The sequence below is a fragment of the Hyla sarda genome, chromosome 4, assembly GCF_029499605.1.
Source record: "Hyla sarda isolate aHylSar1 chromosome 4, aHylSar1.hap1, whole genome shotgun sequence".
Classification (NCBI taxonomy): domain Eukaryota; kingdom Metazoa; phylum Chordata; class Amphibia; order Anura; family Hylidae; genus Hyla; species Hyla sarda.
In genome coordinates this window covers 92,744,887-92,761,778 of record NC_079192.1, presented here as the reverse complement: position 1 = coordinate 92,761,778, position 16,892 = coordinate 92,744,887, and the positions used below count along the sequence as shown (strand labels likewise).

The 16,892-nt window shown below is 44.1% G+C and overlaps 1 protein-coding gene across 3 annotated transcripts in view; it reads right to left on the bottom strand.

The window, feature by feature from the left end:
- The window catches only part of RASGRF1 (Ras protein specific guanine nucleotide releasing factor 1), an 86,939-nt gene that overhangs the window by 24,714 nt on the left and 45,333 nt on the right, over positions 1 to 16,892 (bottom strand). Inside the window, exons 11-19 of one of the 3 annotated variants that reach the window (XM_056571560.1) lie at positions 12,053 to 12,110; positions 11,735 to 11,871; positions 9,918 to 10,000; positions 8,564 to 8,812; positions 7,520 to 7,896; positions 6,836 to 6,958; positions 5,284 to 5,454; positions 3,998 to 4,104; positions 2,406 to 2,518 (exon numbers count right to left, since the gene is read on the bottom strand). In XM_056571560.1, the coding sequence (XP_056427535.1) occupies positions 2,406 to 2,518; positions 3,998 to 4,104; positions 5,284 to 5,454; positions 6,836 to 6,958; positions 7,520 to 7,896; positions 8,564 to 8,812; positions 9,918 to 10,000; positions 11,735 to 11,871; positions 12,053 to 12,110 (1,418 nt within the window). The remainder of the gene's footprint in view (positions 1 to 2,405; positions 2,519 to 3,997; positions 4,105 to 5,283; positions 5,455 to 6,835; positions 6,959 to 7,519; positions 7,897 to 8,563; positions 8,813 to 9,917; positions 10,001 to 11,734; positions 11,872 to 12,052; positions 12,111 to 16,892) is intronic. The other 2 variants (XM_056571561.1, XM_056571563.1) reach the window with 2 other exon arrangements.

Here is a 16,892-nt window from a genome sequence, read left to right as displayed (position 1 = left end):
AGGTTTCAAAACTACAACTCCCAGCAAGCCCGGGCAGCCATCGGCTGTCCGGGCTTGCTGGGAGTTGTAGTTTTGAAACCTCCGGAGGTCCGCAGGTTGAAGACCACTGCGGCCTTCAACATGCGGACCTCCAGAGGTTTCAAAACTACAACTCCCAGCAAGCCCAGGCAGCCATCGGCTGTCCGGGCTTGCTGGGAGTTGTAGTTTTGAAACCTCCGGAGGTCCGCAGGTTGAAGACCACTGCGGCCTTCAACATGCGGACCTCCAGAGGTTTCAAAACTACAACTCCCAGCAAGCCCGGGCAGCCATCGGCTGTCCGGGCTTGCTGGGAGTTGTAGTTTTGAAACCTCCGGAGGTCCGCAGGTTGAAGACCACTGCGGCCTTCAACATCATCCAGCCCCCTCTCACCCCCCTTTAGTTCTGAGTACTCACCTCCGCTCGGCGCTGGTCCGGTCCTGCAGGGCTGTCCGGTGAGGAGGTCGTCCGGTGGGATAGTGGTTCCGGGCTGCTATCTTCACCGGGGGCGCCTCTTCTCCGCGCTTCCGGCCCGGAATAGAGCCGTTGCCTTGACAACGACGCATCTGCGTCGTTGTCAAGGCAACGTGACTATTCTGAGGCCGGGCCCGAAGCGCTTAGAAGAGGCCTCCCCGGTGAAGATAGCAGCCCGGAACCACTATCCCACCGGACGACCTCCTCACCGGACAGCCCTGCAGGACCGGACCAGCGCCGAGCGGAGGTGAGTACTCAGAACTAAAGGGGGGTGAGAGGGGGCTGGATGATGTTGAAGGCCGCAGTGGTCTTCAACCTGCGGACCTCCGGAGGTTTCAAAACTACAACTCCCAGCAAGCCCGGACAGCCGATGGCTGCCCGGGCTTGCTGGGAGTTGTAGTTTTGAAACCTCTGGAAGTCCGCAGGTTGAAGACCACTGCGGGTGGGGGAGTTCACTCGAGTATAAGCCGAGGGGGGTGTTTTCAGCACGAAAAATCGTGCTGAAAAACTCGGCTTATACTCGAGTATATACTATTTGCATTTCCCAAACTGCATTAAACTGGTATGTGTGAAAAGTTCAGTTTTCATGATCTTTTTTTTGAATGTGAGACTTCATGACTGCAGGTTCATAGCTGCTGAACTTCTGGCACTTGAAATATGATATTACAGAGTGGGATCCTACCGTGTTTCCCCGAAAATAAACCCTACCCCGAAAGTAAGCCCTAGCAGGATTATGGGGTAAGGCTGCAATATAAGCCCTACCCCGAAAATAAGACCTAGTCCAGGGGTAATCAGCTGGCGGACCGCGGTCCAGATCCGGAACGCGGCCGCCAGTATTGCCCGCAGACCCCACATGTCCACCACAGAAATGCCCGCAGACTCCACACAGCCTCCCATCCTCCACACTGCTGCAGCCCCCCATCCTTCACACTCCTGCAGCCCCCCATCCTTCACACTCCTGCAGCCCCCCATCCTTCACACTCCTGTAGCCCCCCATCCTCCACACTCCTGCAGCCCCCCATCCTCCATACTCCTTCAGCCTCCCATCCTCCACACTGCTGCAGCCCCCCATACCGTAAATAAAGCCCTACCCTGAAAATAAGCCCTAGTGTGTTTTTTGTGACTAAAATTAATATAAGACCCGGTCTTATTTTTGGAGAAACACGGTACTTGAGCACCAAAATTAGGAGTGCTGTACTATATAGTAAATATGGATTTTAATAATAGATACAGTCCATGGACAAGAATCTTGCTCTTTCTGAAATTGGCATATATATATATTTATTTTTATTTTTGTTGTTAACAAAAACTTTTGATATAATGTAGATAATACTATTATTTGTACATGTGTAATATACCGTACATTGATTAAATTGATTTGTATATTTTTGGGTAAAAAAATCCTGTCCATGCAGCTATTGCCTATGTGTCTCTGTGAGGAGATCTAATACAGGAAGTGAGGGCAGGACAAGCAGGGCTCTGTGCAGGCTCCTGGTATGTAAATCATCCTGCTGTGTGAGCTGGGAGCATGTTATAGAGCCTCAGTGCACAGAGCGCTGCTTTTCCACCCTCACTTTCTGTATTTGGACTCCTCACAGAGACACATAATTGCCGTAGGGACAAATTTATGCACATTTTTAACCAATGTATATTACAAATATACATCTAATGGTATTATCTACATTATATAAAAGGTTTTTGTTAATGACAGGTCCACTTTAACAATCCCAGTAAGTTCAGAATATCAATTTTGTTTAGGTATAACTAACTCAACCTCTCCTCGTCTCATAAGTAAACCAATGAGCTGAGTGCAATTTAGCTACAAATCCATAATGTGATGTTACATGTGATATATGCAAATTTCTTCATTATATTGGGAGTTTGTGTGCTCATGATAATCCTATGTAATGTCTTACCGAATAATATTGGCCGCAGCTTTCCTCTCCTGGGCCAGCAGCTCTGGGTTGTGGATAACCTCCTCCAGGAAGCTAATGACTTTGCTCTTCAATTGCAAGTTTGTCTCAAAGTCCTAGCAAAGACAGTTATTAATCCAGTGGTTATACCCTATTCAGAAGGATGCGTGCAAATACCTGTAGTTCTAGAGGACCTTAGCACATACTCCCAATCCATTGATTTCAGTAGACTCTGTGCAATGTTTAAATGGGTACTGTCATTTTTAGAACTATTTATATCAGGTTTGATTGGTCAGAGTGTTGGTGTTACCTGCTTGGTCCCGCTTCCATTGCACAAAGCCGGAGATAAACAAATTAGCATTGCCGGATAACAACGGGTCTATCTCTGAAACCGCAAAACTGACAGAGGTAAGTTAAACCTCATTTTAATCTGGTTCGCCCAAAGTATAACCCTGTGTATTGGGCTTAGTGCAGGTGAACTGGCTGCCTGTTTCCATTTAATGTTGTCCTCTATGTAAGTATCCAAAATGAGGAAGAAAGAATATGTCTGCACTCACCATAACATTGCACGAAAATCCGGACTTTATTGTGAAATGTCCATATACAAAGCAAGCTTCACCCGGGTGCAGGGAGGGAAGGCAGCTCCAAGCCTGGAGACGGAGCGCAACACTGGAACAACAGCACCATTTCCCGTCACACACGCATCTTCCGGTTCCTAATCCTTTGGAATTACTAACAAGGTATATATGGGTAAAGGGGGAGGAGTGACCCATATACATGGTATATAAAAACAATAATATGTAGTATATAGTAAAAACAAGATTATATCATGCTATCAGGCCCCCTAGGCCTCAATGAAAGAAACAATCTAAGCTCTTTCCTATAGTATAGCATGATAAGATCTACCTTTGTTTTTACTATATACTTCATATTATTGTTTTTATATACCATGTATATTCTAGGCGTTGGGTCACTCCTCCCCCTTTAGCCATATAACCAAAGGATTAGGAACCGGAAGAAGCGTGTGACGGGAAACGGTGCTGTTGTTCCAGTGTTGCGCTCCATCTCCAGGCTTGGAGCTGCCTTCCCTCCCTGCACCCGGGTGAAGCTTGCTTTGTATATGGACATTTCACAATAAAGTTCGGATTTTAATGCAACGTTATGGTGATTGCAGACATATTCATTCTGCCTCGTTTTGGATACTTATGTGGAAGTGCTTGTTCTACTTCACCGGGACCTCTTCTATTGTGCTAAACAAGGCTACCACTATCAGTGTTGCAGTGCCCATCCCCCACCTCTACACTATTTGGTTGTCTTCTATGTAAGATTGAATTGCTTAAAGAGTCACATACAGTGTGGATTCACAAACAACATATTTTCTGTAAACATTTCCGCAACTGTCCAATTTATTTAAATGGAATTTCCAGAAATCTGCATGGCACCTGCTAAAATAACACTATACACATTAATGGAACAGATTTTCAGCTGCAACAACTACTGCAAAAAATCTTCAGTGTATTTATTAAAATGGCAAGAAAACCTAGTGACTAGTGATTGAATGCTGTCAGAGGTGTGTGTAGCATTATGCCACGTACCTGGGCATGCTTGGAAACCCAGTGTCTAAGGACATTAAGTACACGGTTTGTTGCCGCCCTTCTGATTACAAATTCTTTGTCACCATTCCTCTGATCTGAAGGAAATCCTGCAACACACACAAAGCATATATGTAAATGAATGCTGCCTGAAAGCGTAAATCGTCAAAAGACAGAATGAGAAACACAAATTATATTTATATTTTATATTACAGTGATGTCAATACCACTATCTTGAGACACTTTGAATAAAGTGGATAGGCCATCAATAATGGTAATGGTAGTTCTCAATCTAGGTCCTAGTCCCCCCTCCCGTATCTAGCGCATGCACACTGGTTGGTTACAGGCTGAAGCTGTTGTAGAAGCTCTGGGGGATGCTCATTCTGATTATTGGGAGCATAATGCTTCACATCCGGACCCTTTAGTTCAGTGGGATGCGTACAAGGCCACGGTCAGAGGTGTCTTTATAGCCGGGGTAGCAGGAAGATTAGGTCTGCTATGGAACATAAGCTGATGATGGAGGTGAGCGTTTTGGAGGCGACGTATATTAGGGATCCTTCTCCTGATAATGAACGGGCGTGGGCTAAGGCTCAGAGGTCCTTGTTTGTGGTTCTGAAGGATAGAGTCCAGCTCCGGATGGTGGATAGGGAGGCCGCTCTTTTTGAGTTTGGGGACAAGAATGGGAAGTTGTTGGCTTATTTAGCGTGGACTTGTCGTCCTGTTGCTTCTATCCCTTGCATTAGGAGTGGGGATGGGTCGGTGGTGTCTGACCCCCAGCTGATTAATTCTATCTTTAGGGACTTTTACGCTTCTTTGTACTCGGCCCCTCCTAGGCCCTGCCAAGTGGAAATTGTGTGTTTCCTACAAGATCTATCTCTTCCCCGGCTTAGTTGCTCTCAAGTAGAGGCGCTGGATGCTCCCTTTAGTGCCGAGGAAGTAGGGCAGGCTATTCGTGATTTTCCCCATGGGAAAACCCCGGGTCTAGACGGGTTGGTTGGAGATTGGTATAGGTTGAATGGGGAGTGTTTGACCCCTATACTACTTAAATTATTCCATTTATTGGCTGTCGCGCCCCCTTCCCATAGACTTTTGTTGAGGGGGCGGGCGTGACATCACGGGGGGCGGGCGTGACGTCACGAGGGGGCGGCCTCGAACACGGAACCCCCCACACAGTGTCCGGAGTAATAAACTTCCGGACACTGCGAGCAGAGCTCCGGAAGACAGGGCCGTGGAGAACCCCTTTAATTCCATCCTCATTTCATCATAATGCAATGATAAACATAACCTACCTGCTGTGGCTAAAGACATGCGTCTGTAGGTTTCCTTGGTTGGAGTACCCTCATTTGCTCCAGCTGTTGCTATGGCAAAAGCAGAGGCTGCTGATAGATTGCTGCGATTGCTGTCATGTTCCCGGCAGGAAGTCATCACAATGCCATTATTATATGAGAAGAGAGTAAAGTCTGTAGAGAAAAGTTAGCACAAAAAGAGTAAATGATGGAGTCACATGTCATGAAGATTCCATTGTGAGAAGCCATTATACAGTAAAACACACACAACCTACTGTACATGTATTGCAAGGAACAAAAAATTTGAATATTGCATATAAAGAATAAGCGTGTCAATGATCAAGGATTGGTCACCACATTATAGTTCATATACATGGTTTCAGTTATGACTTGTAACATCATATTAGTACTTTTGGTATAACTTAAATCTCACAGTGATACTGGTCTATAAGTATTAATAAGTTCCGTAATATATATATATATATATATATATATATATGATGCAGAAAGTATAGCAGCACACCCAGTAGTAAAGTGCAAAAATTGGGATTTATTGACCCATATCAAATGCGACGTTTCAACGGCATCCCGCCATCTTTTTCAAGCATGATACACAGGTTACAACATCCACATTATATCAGGTGTGTAATTAACAAACAATCAAGTGTAAACAGTGTTATAAAAGTGATCAAACATACAATCATAAGGTTAAGGTGTATACAAAATATAAAATACATGAGTGACAAACCAATACAGTCATGACATAAATATATATTAAATACGATCTATATAAAATAAGTGTATATCGGTTTCCCTAGACCAAAGTCCACAGGTGCGCCATATCGGCAGTGAATTAAAAACAATTAAAAACATGAAATCTACCTTGAGACAGATCCACATACTCCTGTGTGCCCATAAACGCCATAACGGCGTTGTTCACTTCCGCATCGATATCCAGCAGTCATGTGTTCATCACCTGATCACACACGTCACATGGGCTTCGTCGGCTCCAGCCAGCCGGTTCGGCGCATGCGCACATGTTGTTGTATATCGTGCGGGATATTAATGTAAGTAATAAAGGTTCTTTAGGTGATGATTTCAAGAATTGAGAATCTAATTACAATACATAAAACTCTCGCTAATGTCAATATATACATTGCTGGGAGTAATATATATAATATATTGACATTAGCGAGAGTTTTATGTATTGTAATTAGATTCTCAATCTAACCAATAGCAACCAATCAGATTGCTTCTTTCATTTAAAAATAAAAGAAGAAATCCCCTACACAGGTTTTAATAAATCTTCCCCAATGTAACTAAAGTATGAACGCACAAACAGTTGTCTTGATAAAAAGTTGTTGAGTTGCCCATAGCAATCAATCAGATTGCTTTTTTCATTGTTCAGAGGTCTTTTCAAAAATGAAAGAAGCGATCTGATTGGTTGCTATGGGCAACTCAGCAACTTTTCCACCGGACAGGTTTTGATAAATCTCCCCTATTTGTTGGATAATGAATTATTGCAGTTGAAATAGTGATTATAAGATTTGTTCACCTGCAGAATTGCGGCCACGTTGGGAAATTGGTGTGGTGGGAGAGCGGGTTGGTGATGTGTCAGTCTCTGCCTCATCGCTCTGTGTTTGTTCATTGTCCGATTCTGCGCGACAAGCCTCGGAGTCTGAATGAGAAAGTTATATATTTAAGTGAATTAGTGTTGCAAATAAAATATGTTTTAAAGATTACATGGCAAAGACAAGGGATTTTTATTTTACAGTATCTCTGGATCCAAGGGCTTAATGGCACAAGAAATATGGCACCATCTGTCAATTAACCCCGCTACAGATCAATATAAAACAATACAGAAATGTAAAAGTATAGTTTGCTATTTCTCTGCCTAGAGCCATAACTAAAATACATTTTTGAAATCACTGCATACTGTTATACACTGTACTCAATAATAAAGCATCTGCTCTAAAATGCCTTATAGTAATATCTGAACATATCCAGAATCCTTTTATTAAAAGGGGAATAGAAAACTGATTGCCCAGCCTTTGTCTACACCATTATTATCAGACTAATTAAGATGTGACTTCTAGTACCACCTCTGTTCAGCTGACAGAAAGTGCCACTAGCTCAGGTGCTACAGGGCATTCACTTCAAACATGAATATCTACAAAATCCATACAAGATTTTTCTAATACTACATCCACTACAATGCCCTCTACTTTCCTAAATGTACCTTTATTTTGGCGCGGTGCAACTGGATCCTCATCTCTCTCTGCGGGTGGCTCTTCTCCTTCTCCCACCTTGCTTGGGAAACTTCCAGATACATAGAGTTTGTTGATGTCCAGTCTCGTCTTGCTGTATTGAGGAGGAGCAGGACAGGCACTTGAATATCCATTGGAAGAGCAGCCCAAGGCGGCCAGGTCCAATGCTTTTCCACCAGTAATTATAGGAATATTAAGCGACAATTTGCGCCTACGGCTTGGGGATGATGACTTGGTGATAGAGAGGGGTGGTGGGGATGAGAACTTGCGTGTAGCTCTAGGAGATTTGGGCGGCTCACCATACAGAAGTTTATTATTCTGATTACTTGCAAAAAGTAGCTCTAAAGATCTGAAGATGTGAAAATGCAAACAAAATATGAAGGTATAAATAGTGATGCCCTATTTTCAATGGAACATGCAAGAAATGGAAGCAAACTTACAATGATTTTATCTAGAAATAAAAAGAATATGATTAATATTGTGAAGTTTAGTTGAATTGAATAGAGATTTGAATAGAGAGCAATAAAACATGAAATACAGTTTTTAAAGGATTAGAAAAAAATGTCTGCTTTCTTCCAAAACCAGCTTCACACCTTTCCACAAGTAGTGTAGGCATTGCAGCTCAGTCCCATTCATTTCAATAAAGCTGATCTGCAATACTAGATACAAAGGCATGGTAGCATCTCTAAAAGAAAGCCCCTAAAAGCACATCTCTCTGAAGTGCTTAAACTTAACATTTGTCCTGTAAGAGCAGCAGTTTGTGCTTCAGAGAAGCATTATCTAAAAAGGGGTCCAGGCACTCTGCAAAATGTTAAGACCCGCCATATTTAGAAAGCAGCATTGGTCCCAACCTGTAATCCTCAAACAAGGCCATGCTCTGCCGTTATGTTATTCTTCTTTAAAGGAAGAATTCTGAATAGTCTCATCTGGCATACAAGATACTGGCATACAAAAACATAAAACACATTATGTCATCTGGCATCTTCTGAACATACTGCACAGGCTTTGGTACTCACCTGGCAGGGATAGCGCTGACTGGTTTCCTATAGATAGCTATAAGCTTGTCAAGAACAATATCTGCGGTAGTGAAGACCCGGTAGGAGTGCAGGAAAGTGTTGAGGAAATCAATGCTTAAAAAGCGCAGGTCAGTGAGACGTTCCAGTAAGCGCTCAACACTTGCGTAGCGTATCTGAAGAACCTTGCAGGAGTTCATTGTTTTACTGAATCGAATGTCGATATCGTCACAGTACAGGCTGCTGTCTGATCTATGGGAACACATTTTCAGAAAATGTCACTGTATACTTACTGAACACAATGCATGAGGGGAAAAAGTCCTATATTCTATATGCTTTCTTACCTCTATAGTTGTGACAACCCTTTACCATCTTCCTTGTTAAGAGTTGTCCCAACAACATTTATCGCCTATCCATAAGACAGGGGATAAATGTATGACTGTTGAGCGTCCAACCACTGGGACCCCTAGTTGTCCCACAATTGAGTGTCCTAAGTTCCTGTATCAATGCAGTGGCATTCACGTGTATGCACTGGTGCACCAATCACTGTCTATAATCCTACCGAAGATGGCTGAGAATAGCACCGGGCTATCTCTCTCAGTCCCATAGTGAGTGAATGGAGCGGCAGCGCACCACACAACTATGAATGGATTGGCAGTGCACCACACAACTACTGCTCAATTCAACCTGGGGTACTCGGGACTCCTGTTCTCACGACCACTGCAGGTCCTAAGGCTCACCCTCCCATGATATTACATTTATCTCCTATCCTGTGAAATGAGGATTAATTGGTGTGACCTATTTAATGTTATATGGTGGTCACAGGACAGGAGTTTCATATGCTTAGAACCTCCATATTTGAGTCAGAGCATAGATCTGCTGCTAAAAGAGACTGACTCTGGAGAGCAAACATGAATTACAAGGTCCCTCATTCATTTTAATGGAAGCTTTACAATACTACATATACCTGCAGTAGGAACTACAAGGCAAATATGAAGCTACTGGCATTTTCCCCAAGCAGTATATCTCCGACACTCTCATAGAGAATGCATGGAGGGGACGTGTCGACTCCACTCCATGCAATGGGAGATTCGGGTGCTGTTCTGGAGATCTCCCAGGTGGTGGGGGTGTTGGGTATTAATGGGGGTCCCAATGGTTGGACCAGCTCCTCCCCGCGAAATCAGACACTTATCCTCTATCTGCAGGAAAAGTTTTAAAATGCTGGGGTGTTTTATTAATATAGCATCATTCTCTAACATAACAGCAGTAAATATATCACTAGCATCATGTTTTCATATAGATACAAGATTATGTAATGTTCTATGATAATAGAGTTTAGCTTTGAGTATGCACTCACTTGATCATCTGGGGAACAGAGACCTTGGAATTCTCCTCAAAGGCATTCATCATCAGTCCATTACAGCGAATGTTATCCACACACTAAAGAGCAGACTCACAGTCAGGTGCAGGTAGAGAGCAGCTGGTACAAAATGGAACAACATGGAAGGGAACAATGGAGTACAGAAAATGAGAGACTGGTGTAGTCACAAAGACAAATGTAGAACAACCCAAATCCAGTCTGTTGCCAATTCTACAACTCAGCCGCCTGTTTCTTCCTCATGGTTTACAAGGTCATTGCATATTTTACACCTGTAGCTTTTAACCTGATTTAACCCCTAAGGGACACTTTTTTTTCCTTTTGTAAAGACACACATTTTTATTTTTTCATTGTTGTATTTCCCTTTCTTTTTTACTTTTCTTCAGATGTAGCTTGTTTTTTGTTGGCCAAGTTGTATTTTTTCAGTGGCACCATTTTGGGCTACCTAAAATGTCAAATTAAAAAACAGTCCAGTGTGTAGACCGTAAGGCATAGAGTAGGAGGAACTGAGCAGAATGATATATAGTTTTGTGGGAAACAAGATAACTTATCATTTATTCATGTATATCATTACTTATCCTGGGCTAAGTAGTCATTTGGGTGGCCCTTTTCAGTGATTGACACATCTATCTATAAGCACACTATACACATATATATATGTCAATTACAGATTAGGACCTACCAAATCACCAAACAGCTCAAATTGAGCAGAGATATGCAAGAATAAATCAAAGTAATGCTGATTTTTTTTCCAACAAAACTATATATCAATCTGCTCAGCCCCTCCTGCTCCATAATATGTTGCATGTAGAATGGACTGTATTTTGGTTTGAGGGAATGGAAAATAAAGCAATTTAAAATTCTGCCCTTTATTTTTTGTATTTCAAATTTTGTGCCATTCATTCAGTGTGAGGCATAAATAAAAATTTTATGTAGCCAGATTTAAGTCAACAATGCTGTACGAGGGCTTTGTTTTGCAGGACAAGCTGTAGTTTTTTTGGTACCATTTTGGGGTACATATAACTTTTTGATCCTGTTTTATTCTTATTCCTTTTTCTTCTTCCGTAGTGAGATGAACAAAAATGAATTTCTTACATGTAAAGTTTTTACAGCATGGCTCATTGTGAATGTAGCACACACATAAAACATATTTCATTGTTCAAATTGTGATTTTGTTTTTCATTTTTATCCTAGGCTAGTGTTTTAGGGTATTAGCTGTATGTTACAGATAACACTCGCTGCTGATGAATAAATACATATCATAGAGCAGAAAGAAGTTACATTAGTATTCTGGTATAGAAAACCTTTTTTTAGAAGACTGATTTAATAGAAGAGTCTAATCTGTTCATGACTTTCTTTATAAGCTATAACCTGGGTTATCTTTGTCTGGGGTGCATGAACAGACCTACATTTAAATGCGAACTGTGTGATGGAATAAGGAACACTTGTGACAAATACAGCTACAGCAGATTGTGTGTGACCAACTTATTTTTGGTGAACCCTTCTAACAAAAAGATATTACCTGGAGTTTACTTTATATGTACTGTGTAATAATAATAAGAAAAACTATAAGTAGCGGATACAATAAGGGCAGCTACCAGAGGAGGCCATTTAGAGACTGGCTGAAATAAAAATACATATAAAAACCTACAGTCTGGGTATACAAGACTGGATAAAATGACCAGTAGTGATGGGAAGAATAAAAATATGGTAGTGGTGACGATACCATGAAAATGGAAAGACATCATGTCATGTATGGTGGCAAGGAGATGACACAGTGATGACACAGTGGTGACCTGGCTGATGTCACTGGTCCATGCTGCTTTCTCCTGCCTGGAAGATGCCAGCAGAATGACAACAAATGGTGCAGAATCTTTGGGTTCCACTGAGATCTTAAAGTCCAAGTGATCCCCATCCTGTGTGGGAGTTCTGTCTGCAACAGGAGACAGTGGACAAAATGGTAAGTATGCATGGGGCCTGCATGCAATGTCACAGAGCACAGTAAAAAGATGATACAAGAGAAGGCATCTTTTTGGTTTAATGCTAAATAGAGTGTTATGAGGGGTGAGATAGCAAATAAAAGGTAATTTGGTGTATGTATTTTCTGTACTAACTGTCATCATCATCTTGGTCTTCTAGTAAGGTGCAATCCATCAGCGATATCACCCCATTCTAGAAGAGAAGCAAAGGGGGAGAGTAGTCAGAGACATGGGAAGGTTCAGCAGATATATTCAGTACTCAACATGACAACCAGACATAACAGAGATATACTAGGATCCAAAGCAGCAGCTCGAGCATTGACAAACCAAACACAACTAGAGGGCTTTGTAGTTCACAGAGACACCGCTTAGGAATCACAGAGACATTCTATCACATAGCTCTGCCAGTTGGCTAGACTCTAAAATAACAACATTAAATCTTTTAAATCAATCTAAAACTATAGTAGTGGGAGCATCAGCAAAGTGATTGTTAGGATGTGAAAGGAGAAAGGAGGTGAGTGACTGCATGTATGATTCCAGGCCTGTGACTCCAATGACATGTTTAATGTATACACTGCTTAAAGCAGCCAAAATAGGTTGATCATCACCTCTGTATGAAAATATAAAATGAGCACTATGAGATTTAAAAACTTTTTATATTTTGTAAATCTTGGCAAAACATTAACTTCTCTGATATACTTCATAAGAAAATAGAAATAATGGCTTATAAAGTAATGGCTTTGTCCAAGCTGAAGCACAGGCATGGAAAAAGTCCAGTAAGTGAGAGAGGGCTGGCACTCCTCTGTGCTCTCCTGTCTGATATTACTCTTCTGTGCTCTCTCCTGTCTGATAGTATTCCTCTGTGCTCTCTCCTGTTTGATAGGACTCCTCTGTGCTCTCTCCTGTCTGATAGGACTCCTCTGTGCTCTCTCCTGTCTTATAGTACTCCTCTGTGCTCTCTCCTGTCTGATAGGACTCCTCTGTGCTCTCCTGTCTGATATTACTCCTCTGTGCTCTCTCCTGTCTGATAGTATTCCTCTATGCTCTCTCCTGTCTGATAGGACTCCACTGTGCTCTCCTGTCTGATATTACTCCTCTGTGCTCTCTCCTGTCTGATAGTATTCCTCTGTGCTCTCTCCTGTCTGATAGGACTCCTCTGTGCTCTCTCCTGTCTGATAGGACTCCTCTGTGCTCTCTCCTGTCTTATAGTACTCCTCTGTGCTCTCTCCTGTCTGATATTACTCCTCTGTGCCCTCTCCTGTCTGATAGGACTCCCCTGTGCTCTCTCCTGTCTGATAGCACTCCTCTGTGCTCTCTCCTGTCTGATAGGACTCCTCTGTTCTCTCTCCTGTCTGATAGGACTCCTCTGTGCTCTCTCCTGTCTGATAGGACTCCTCTGTGCTCTCTCCTGTCTGATAGGACTCCTCTGTGCTCTCTCCTGTCTGATAGCACTCATCTGTGCTCTCTCCTGTCTGATAGCACTCATCTGTGCTCTCTCCTGTCTGATAGCACTCCTCTGTGTACTCTCCTGTCTGATAGTACTCCTCTGTGCACTCTCCTGTCTGATAGGACTCCTCTGTGCTCTCTCCTGACTGATAGTACTCCTATGTGCTCTCTCCTGTCTTATAGCACTCCTCTGTGCTCTCTCCTGTCTGATAGTACTCCTCTGTGCTCTTTCCTGTCTGATAGTACTCCTCTGTGCTCTCTCCTGTCTGATAGCACTCCTCTGTGTACTCTCCTGTCTGATAGTACTAGTACTCCTCTGTGCACTCTCCTGTCTGATAGCACTCCTCTGTACTCTCTTCTGTCTGATATGACTCCTATGTGCTCTCTCCTGTCTTATAGCACTCCTCTGTGCTCTCTCATGTCTGATAGTACTCCTCTGTGCTCTTTCCTGTCTGATAGTACTCCTCTGTGCTCTCTCCTGACTGATAGTACTCCTCTGTACTCTCGCCTGTCTGAAAGTATTCCTCTGTGCTCTCTCCTGTCTGGTATTGCTCTTCTGTGCTCTCTCCTGTCTGATATTGCTCTTTTGTGCTCTCTCTTGTCTGATAGTACTCCTCTGTACTCTCTCCTGTCTGATAGCACTCCTCTGTGCTCTCTCCTGTCTGATAGCACTCCTCTGTGCTCTCTCCTGTCTAATAGGACTCCTCTGTGCTCTTTCCTATCTGATAGGACACCTCTGTGCTCTCTCCTGTCTGATAGGACTCCTCTGTGCTCTCTCCTGTCTGATAGGACTCCTCTGTGCTCTCTCCTGTCTGATAGGACTCCTCTGTGCTCTCTCTTGTCTGATAGCACTCCTCTGTGCTCTTTCCTGTCTGATAGGACTCCTCTGTGCTCTCTCCTGTCTGATAGGACTCCTCTGTGCTCTCTCCTGTCTGATAGGACTCCTCTGTGCTCTCTCCTGTCTGATAGGACTCCTCTGTGCTCTCTCCTGTCTGATAGGACTCCTCTGTGCTCTCTCCTGTCTGATAGGACTCCTCTGTGCTCTCTCCTGTCTGATAGGACTCCTCTGTGCTCTCTCCTGTCTGATAGGACTCCTCTGTGATCTCTCCTGTCTGATAGGACTCCTCTGTGCTCTCTCCTGTCTGATAGCACTCCTCTGTGCTCTCTCCTGTCTGATAGCACTCCTCTGTGCTCTCTCCTGTCTGATAGGACTCCTCTGTGCTCTCTCCTGTCTGATAGGACTACTCTGTGCTCTCTCCTGTCTGATAGGACTCCTCTGTGCTCTCTCCTGTCTTATAGCACTCCTCTGTGCTCTCTCCTGTCTGATAGTACTCCTCTGTGCTCTTTCCTGTCTGATAGTACTCCTCTGTGCTCTCTCCTGACTGATAGTACTCCTCTGTACTCTCGCCTGTCTGAAAGTATTCCTCTGTGCTCTCTCCTGTCTGGTATTGCTCTTCTGTGCTATCTCCTGTCTGATATTGCTCTTCTGTGCTCTCTCTTGTCTGATAGTACTCCTCTGTACTCTCTCCTGTCTGATAGCACTCCTCTGTGCTCTCTCCTGTCTTATAGTACTCCTCTGTGCTCTCTCCTGTCTGATAGGACTCCTCTGTGCTCTCCTGTCTGATATTACTCCTCTGTGCTCTCTCCTGTCTGATAGTATTCCTCTGTGCTCTCTCCTGTCTGATAGGACTCCTCTGTGCTCTCTCCTGTCTGATAGGACTCCTCTGTGCTCTCTCCTGTCTTATAGTACTCCTCTGTGCTCTCTCCTGTCTGATATTACTCCTCTGTGCCCTCTCCTGTCTGATAGGTCTCCCCTGTGCTCTCTCCTGTCTGATAGCACTCCTCTGTGCTCTCTCCTGTCTGATAGCACTCCTCTGTGCTCTCTCCTGTCTGATAGGACTCCTCTGTTCTCTCTCCTGTCTGATAGGACTCCTCTGTGCTCTCTCCTGTCTGATAGGACTCCTCTGTGCTCTCTCCTGTCTGATAGGACTCCTCTGTGCTCTCTCCTGTCTGATAGCACTCATCTGTGCTCTCTCCTGTCTGATAGCACTCATCTGTGCTCTCTCCTGTCTGATAGCACTCCTCTGTGTACTCTCCTGTCTGATAGTACTCCTCTGTGCACTCTCCTGTCTGATAGGACTCCTCTGTGCTCTCTCCTGACTGATAGTACTCCTATGTGCTCTCTCCTGTCTTATAGCACTCCTCTGTGCTCTCTCCTGTCTGATAGTACTCCTCTGTGCTCTTTCCTGTCTGATAGTACTCCTCTGTGCTCTCTCCTGTCTGATAGCACTCCTCTGTGTACTCTCCTGTCTGATAGCACTCCTCTGTACTCTCTTCTGCCTGATATGACTCCTATGTGCTCTCTCCTGTCTTATAGCACTCCTCTGTGCTCTCTCCTGTCTGATAGTACTCCTCTGTGCTCTTTCCTGTCTGATAGTACTCCTCTGTGCTCTCTCCTGACTGATAGTACTCCTCTGTACTCTCGCCTGTCTGAAAGTATTCCTCTGTGCTCTCTCCTGTCTGGTATTGCTCTTCTGTGCTCTCTCCTGTCTGATATTGCTCTTCTGTGCTCTCTCTTGTCTGATAGTACTCCTCTGTACTCTCTCCTGTCTGATAGCACTCCTCTGTGCTCTCTCCTGTCTGATAGCACTCCTCTGTGCTCTCTCCTGTCTAATAGGACTCCTCTGTGCTCTCTCCTATCTGATAGGACTCCTCTGTGCTCTCTCCTGTCTGATAGGACTCCTCTGTGCTCTCTCCTGTCTGATAGGACTCCTCTGTGCTCTCTCCTGTCTGATAGGACTCCTCGGTGCTCTCTCCTGTCTGATAGCACTCCTCTGTGCTCTTTCCTGTCTGATAGGACTCCTCTGTGCTCTCTCCTGTCTGATAGGACTCCTCTGTGCTCTCTCCTGTCTGATAGGACTCCTCTGTGCTCTCTCCTGTCTGATAGGACTCCTCTGTGCTCTCTCCTGTCTGATAGGACTCCTCTGTGCTCTCTCCTGTCTGATAGGACTCCTCTGTGCTCTCTCCTGTCTGATAGCACTCCTCTGTGCTCTCTCCTGTCTGATAGCACTCCTCTGTGCTCTCTCCTGTCTGATAGGACTCCTCTGTGCTCTCTCCTGTCTGATAGGACTACTCTGTGCTCTCTCCTGTCTGATAGGACTCCTCTGTGCTCTCTCCTGTCTTATAGCACTCCTCTGTGCTCTCTCCTGTCTGATAGTACTCCTCTGTGCTCTTTCCTGTCTGATAGTACTCCTCTGTGCTCTCTCCTGACTGATAGTACTCCTCTGTACTCTCGCCTGTCTGAAAGTATTCCTCTGTGCTCTCTCCTGTCTGGTATTGCACTTCTGTGCTCTCTCCTGTCTGATATTGCTCTTCTGTGCTCTCTCTTGTCTGATAGTACTCCTCTGTACTCTCTCCTGTCTGATAGCACTCCTCTGTGCTCTCTCCTGTCTGATAGCACTCCTCTGTGCTCTCTCCTGTCTGATAGGACTCCTCTGTGCTCTCTCCTGTCTGATAGGACTCCTCTGTG